Consider the following 7,290-nt stretch of genomic DNA (forward strand, 5'->3'; position numbering starts at 1 on the left):
ACTTGAATGGAAATAAAAATAGTCAATATATAATTTTTATATAATATTTTAATGTTTTTTAGAATTAATATAATTTTTATCTTTTGAAAAAATAATATAGCATTTTTATAATATGTGTACAGTTTGTTTTGTTCTAATTGGGTGATATAAGTTTTCAATTTCAAATAAGATAATGGGGTATATTGTATTCAAACTTATTCATTTTTTTATTGAACGTCTGCAATTTTTTGATTAAAGAACTTATCTAAGCCGATCTTATTCCTTTATCAAGCTCCTTTGGATTTATATAATAATTAGTTAAGAAAAATATGTATATAAAAATTGAGACTATGGGCATCTCCAATCTAAAATTTTTCAGAGGTTTCAAACAGTGAGCACTATCAGATTTTTATTTTAAGAGGAAAAGCAAAATTTTAAAATCATTGTTTTTCTCTCAAACTTATTAATATGAGTGGGGAACATACAAATGATTAATCAGATCAAGTTTCATTATAATCTATTAGATAATCGATTTAGTTTCATAAAAATTTTTCATTTATTATCAAGATAAATTGGAAAGCGCTCGAAAACCCAACATTCCTTGATTACCATCTCATTTATAGAAAAAAATTTTATAACTATATCATAAGTAAGAATTGAACTATGAGTACATGGATAATAACTAGATGTCTTTAAATTACACCACACTATAGTCCGGGGCGGGGACCACATGCAAATGAAAATTATACTAGAGGTATTAAATAAAAAATAATAATTAAAAATATACTATAATTTTAAAGAATATTAATTTTTTATATTTTGATGTGACATGGAGGGATCACAAAGTTCATTATCAAATGACCATGCCAGAAGTCATTAAGATTATATATATTTTTAATCAAATTAAGATAAATTTTGAATCTAAAATTTTAGTTAACATCGCTTAAATAATTTATTATGGAATTATAAAATTTGGAGATCTTAGAAGCAAATTCTAAAAAGTTAAATAAACACCTCAATATCAATAGCGTTGATAGATTTGGTTTTACAATAATAATCATGAACCTCCGTACGTACGCTTAGTCCTCATTTATGCAAGCAATATTATAATAAAAAAACAATATCATATATCCATCATCAAGGAGAAGACGACGGAGCAGGAGCAGGAGCACTGGCTGCAAAGCCGGGCGCTGCGCCGGAGCTCAGAAGCTCCGCCATGGCGCGTCGGGGGTTCACTTTTTGCACCTCGCACAGATCTGGCAGGAAAACACCTGCAAACAAGAGATGGATCAAATTTTACTATTCGGAAAAGAAATTAATTTGGAAAAAGAGGTTTGAAAGTACCTTCGCCGGCGCAGAGATTGAGGTAAAGGTCGACGATGTTGGGGCAGTTCTGGTAGCATGAGGCGGAGCAGAGCTTGGCGACGAAGTCGGGCTCCACGAGGGCGTCGGAGGAAATTCCGACTGCGTCGCGGCTGACGCCGCATGCGCTCACGCACCCGTCGGTCTCGATCCAGTCCTTCATCCTCCGCCCCACTTCCACCTCCACCTCCACCTCCGACGTCCGGCACTGGTACTCCGTCGTCTCCCCGTCTGCCCTCTGGCTGCTCTCCAGCACGCACCGCTTCGACTCCGACGAGATGGCGAAGGCGCACAAATCCTGCGGCAGCTTCTCGCATACCACGCCCCCTAAAGCGGCGGGGAAGAGGACTTGGAACTGCGAGAGGAGGATCAAGGCCGAGGCCATTGCCACCGCAGGAGAAGCCATTTCGGTCGGGTGGTTGGGCTTCTTCGATGAAGGAGGGGGAGACAACGAGGGAAAGGGAGGTACGTGGTGCTTTATATAGATAGCTCAACAAGCTGGACTCTGTTTCTTTCGTGGTGTATACGTTGACCGATCGATCGATCGATCGATGACTCAACCTCTCGCTTTTCTCACCGTTCCTTCCGATCGAGGGGTGACGACGTATTCAACGGTTTAACTAATCAAGCTTCATCAACGCCTCTACCTCTTTGTCGATCTGGCCGCTCATTACGCGGCTTCACGCAAGGAATTTGCTTTATTTGGCCGTCTTTGTGTTGACTAATCGCCGGTCAACGTGGAATGCATTCCAAGTGGCAACTCAACTAACCAGAAGCTTCCCAAGACATGCATGTGTGCATGTGCATGAACGTCCGTGTGGTAAACGTTGGAGCATTTAGGGCTAACCCTGCATCTTCTCATGACATTTCAAATTACTAGTGTTTATCTCAAAATTAATAATATTGGTGAAGTTAATAATTAACTATACATAAATTAAAAATGATAATACAAAATCTATAGAAAATTATAAAGAGGTTTTTTAAATTACCCAGAATAGTAAATTTTTATATTCTCAATGTGATAGTGAAGTGATTTATTGAAGACTATAAAAAAAATTATATAGAACTCTAATTATTGAAAGTGTTCTAAGAGTTTTTTTAGTTTCCAATCTGACATGTCAATGTTATATAAAAAATCTCTCACTGTATTGTTGTTAATTTTGAGATGAAAAAGGAATTTTAAAATTTAACTATAGCTTTTAAATTATAAACTTCAAAGCTTACCTCCATAATAAGTGAAGTTTTTTTAAAACTTTTTTATTTCACAAAGCTTTTTAAAAACCTCTCATCGAAGATGCTGTTAGCTCGATCAAAAACTAAGAGACCGGTAACAAATTAATCTGATCGTAATAAAAATATACTTTGTGTTATATCAATCTATTAATCTTTAATTAATTAGTTTCACTCTGATTACGTTATGGAGTTTACTTTGACAGATGACGCAACGTCCTGCTCTCAGCCCCGGTCCTTCGATTCAGATGGCCCAGGACGAAAAAAAAAAAATTTAAATAAATTTTTAATAATATATAATTTATTTAAATAATTTCTTCTACTATAAAATCATTTATGATTTTATATAATATTATTAGTTTCAAGATTTTTTTAAATATTTTTCTTAATATATTTTTCATTTGTTTATCGTTTTGTAAATTACAACCTAAAAGGATAAAAGTAAAAAATAATATCAAAAGGTTCTAAAATATAAATTTGCATCCAACTACCCAAGGCTCCAATTATATGCCTAAAAAGATAAAAGTAAAAGACAATATCAAAAGATTCTGAAATATGAATTTGGGTCCAACTATACAAGACTTTAATTACATGCCTATAATACATAATACTAAAAAAAAAAAATAAACCCTTTTAAATTCTGGGCCCAAGATCATCACCCAATACTGTTCACCTCCAGGACCGGTCCTGCCTGCTTTTCTCACCGTTCCTTTGGAAGGGTGACAGATTCAACCGTTTAACTAATCAAGCTTCATCAACGCCCCTACCTCTCCGTCTGACCGCTCATTACGCGGTTTCAGGCCAGGAATGTGCCAATGGATTCCAAGTGGGCCAGGGGTGTCAAAAATGAACCCGACCCGACGACCCAACCCGAATCGACCCGAAAAAAATCAGGTTCGGGTTGGACATTTTCGGGTTCGGGTCGGGTTCGGGTTGGAGGGCATTCGGGTTGAAGATTTTCGGGTTGGGTCGGGTCGGGTTCGGGTTGACCCGGGTTGACCCGGGTTGACCCAAATATAGGGTTTAGTGGGGGTTTTTTAGGGTTAAATCAAATTTTATTTTGAAAATTAAGATGTTTTATGTATATTAATATCAAGTTAGTATGATAATGATGAAATATTGAGATAAAAGTGAAGAATTATAGGGAAAATAGCTCCAAAAAGTCATTTTGAATCGAATTTTCGGGTTACACGGGTTGGGTTCGGGTTGGGCGGGTTGGTCGGGTTCGGGTTCGGGTTTAGGAGTTTCAGGTTGAATTCGGGTTCGGGTTGGGTTATAAAAAAAAAAAAAAAATTTTAATCCGACCCAACCCGACCCGACCCACCCGAATTGACACCCTTACAAGTGGCAACTCAACTAACCGGAAGGAATTTAGTGAATTTAAATTATACAGAAATTAAATTCAGTTTTATCTATATATCAACATATTTAAATTGTTAATCTTAGGCCGTTAAATAAAGAAAAGATGAATGGCTTAGAATGATTGAATTGTCTTGTATATAACTATATATAGTCGAGTCAAGTTATTGAATGTCCAGCTGGATGAGTGTCTGGGCTGCAGCCTACAAGTGTCAACTTGGTGGAGTGCTGGAGCTGTCGACCGAGTTACTGAGCACGCCGAGTGCCGAACTTTCCAAGGTATTCGTTTGACATTGTTTTCTTAAAATACATTCGTATACTTCGAGATTATACTGAACATCTATTTTCTAGTATATAACCGTATAATCATATACACAATCAAGTATATTGATTGTTTGTGGCAAACTGAATGAGTACTCGAATACTATCATCAAAAAAATTGTCAAGCAGATTGTACGACAGTAGAACAGAGAAAAAGAACTAGGGGAATGAACGAAGGTGGATGGATCACTATAAAAAAAATACACCAATTAGCAACGGAGTTTTTTCGTCGCTAATATGTCGCTAAACACAAATTGCGATGGATTAGCTATGAAAATCGTACTGTCGCTTAGCTATTCGGCGTTGATGATCTAGCGAAGGATATTAATTATCCATCACTAAAAGAATTGATTCTATGTCTACATTTCTCATAGGAGCATCAAACCTTGCCAATATTAAATGGCTAAATAAATATTATTTATTGTCTTTAATGTTTTTGATGAAAGATAAATTATATATCATAAAAAAAAAAAATACAACTAAATATGTATAAGATAGTCATTCGTTTCTAATGTATTATCATATTGAAATAGTTATCTAAGGTATGAAAATCATATATATGTGTGTACTCATGAAGTATCATATTGAAATAGTTATCTAAGGTATGAAAATCATATATGTGTGTGTACTCTCATGGATACCACCCTCATAAAAAAAAAAAAGTTCACCGTCAAATATATAAACTCAAGCACCAACACTCGACCAAGCAATTGAGCCTGCCAAGATCTAGAGTGAATTTGGAATATCTTATCAACCTAAAGTATTTGCTCTGTCACCCCTGCAGTGCCACAGTGCACAAGACAGCCAAAAGCCTCAACTCTGGTCACTCAATATGCTCATCCTCAACTAATTAACTATATCGTCACATTGCATAGCAGATGGCTAGCCTCTATCTCCTCAGTTCATATCTATCACCATATGCAGGAGTATGCATAGTATCCTCGATGTAGCCCTCCTCCTATCCTCCAAACTCTTGACCCTGCCATATACCTTTTGCCTCTCCCCTCTACCAGCAAGTAGTATTGGAATATATATTAAAAGTCTAGTTTTTTTATAAATATTTATTTGAAAATAAAAATTATATTGGTCAAATGTCTATATTTATATTTAAGTGTAGTTGTCCATTTAATTTATATTATAGATAACATCACTACAAAAAAAATACAGTTTTACCGACGGAATTATCGACGGGAAAAACTTTCCGTCGGTAAACACGCCTAATTAACCTATCGCGGACCCTTTCTTTCCACACGCGCGGACGACGACGGCGAGCTAAGTTTTCCTCCGATCGGTCGGTAAGTCGAATCTCACTATTTCTTTCGATTTTTCTTGTTCCCCTTCCCTCGGTGGCGGGTTTGCCGGCCGGCAGCGGGCCGCTGGCCGCTGTGGCGGCTGCCAGTGAGCCGTTGGCCCCTGTGGCGGCCGCCAACGGCGGCCTCCAATGGGCCGCTGGTCGCTTTGTTGGCTGCCAACGGGCCGCTGTGCCGCTGGCCGTTGTGGCCGCTGTGCCGCTGTTCCGTTGGTCGCTGTGGCGGCCGCCAGCGGCCTGCTAGCCGCTGTGCTGGTTGCTGGTGAGCCGACTGTTCCAGACGCTGCCTTGGTGAACGTTGCTGCGTTGGACACTGCTGTGTTGGTCGGTAGCAATAGTTTATGCTTTGTACTTGTTAATTTTTAGTAAAATTTTGTACTAAGTTGTTTTTATTTTGTAAACAGATAGCATTTGCTGCTCTTCTCTTGTTGGCCTACTCATCTTCAGGTATATTTTAGTAAATTGTACTTGATATTATTTAGCATGATTTAATTTAGATATATGTTATATTCGTATATTAATCTATAACATAATATAGTTATTTCATTTGTAATGTGTTTGTATGTTAATATTTACTAATTTTCAATTTATTAGTTTAAGGTCAAAATGTCTATGAACAAAGCTTGGATGTACAATTGTTTGGAAAATGAGTTTATTAGAGATGATTTTATTGTTGAAGTTGAAAAATTTGTGAACTTTGCTAAGAGTCATCCAAAATGTATGAATGGTGATGAGTTACGATGTTCGTGTAATCTTAAGAAATGTAGGAATAGAGTTTTTTGTGATGAGGATACCGTGAAGGTTCACATATACAGAAATGGTTTTGTACCAAATTACTATAATTGGTATTGTCACGGGGAGCCTTATGTGTATGAATCAATTGGACCTTCTTGTGGGACGTCATCTGCCACAACTTATATTGCTCCTGATATCTCAACTAATGATATTGCAATGCAGTCAATGGTTCACGATGCGATGAATGCTGCAATTGATTATTCCAATATAGATGAAACACCAACACCTGAATATCATCAACTATATGAAATGTTAAAAGCTAGTGAAAGAGAAGTGTGGGAAGACATTCCCTCTGGTCATTCTCAGTTATCAGCTACTGCTAGGTTATTGAATATGAAAGCATAATATCATTTTTCAGAAAGATGTTATGATGATATATGTCAATTGATGTCATAATTGCTTCCTGCTAATAACATAATGACTGATAGTTTTTACAATACAAAGAAATTGGTCAGAGGTTTAGGCTTTCCTGTAGAGAAAATTGATTGTTGTATAAACAACTGTATGATATTTTGGAATGAAGACAATGATCTACGTGAATGTAAAATTTGTACACACCCTCGTTATAAGCATGGTACTCGTATACCAGGGCAGAAGAAGAAAAAAATTGCTTGGAAAGTGATGTATTATTTTTCGTTAACCGCTAGACTTCAACGTTTGTATGCATCTACTGCTACAGCTTGCCACATGATGTGGCATCATGAACATGAGCACGATGGAGCGCTGATGTGTCATCCTTGTGATTCCCCTGCATGGAAACATCTTGATGTGTCATCCTTGTGATTCCCCTGTGTGTGGTGTCACACAGAAGATCATGTTATCAGTTCCTTATAAATTATAAATAGTAGCTCACAACCAAGATGGAATGGGACAAACCATTGAAGTGATTGTAGTGTAATTTGGTATTAGTTTATCTTGATTATAAAATTACACTA

General features: G+C 36.8%; 1 protein-coding gene across 1 annotated transcript; it reads right to left on the minus strand.

Annotated features, from left to right (window-relative positions):
• Nucleotides 1–981: 981 nt before the first annotated feature.
• On the minus strand, nucleotides 982–1,801 carry LOC122049117. The gene is made up of 2 exons (XM_042610569.1): nucleotides 1,324–1,801; nucleotides 982–1,250 (listed from the first exon to the last, which is right to left on the minus strand). The coding sequence occupies exons 1-2, from the start codon at nucleotides 1,745–1,747 to the stop codon at nucleotides 1,117–1,119; spliced, it is 558 nt and encodes a 185-aa protein (XP_042466503.1). The 5' UTR covers nucleotides 1,748–1,801; the 3' UTR covers nucleotides 982–1,116.
• Nucleotides 1,802–7,290: the final 5,489 nt, after the last annotated feature.

Source organism: Zingiber officinale, chromosome 2B (genome assembly GCF_018446385.1).
Source record: "Zingiber officinale cultivar Zhangliang chromosome 2B, Zo_v1.1, whole genome shotgun sequence".
Lineage (NCBI taxonomy): Eukaryota > Viridiplantae > Streptophyta > Magnoliopsida > Zingiberales > Zingiberaceae > Zingiber > Zingiber officinale.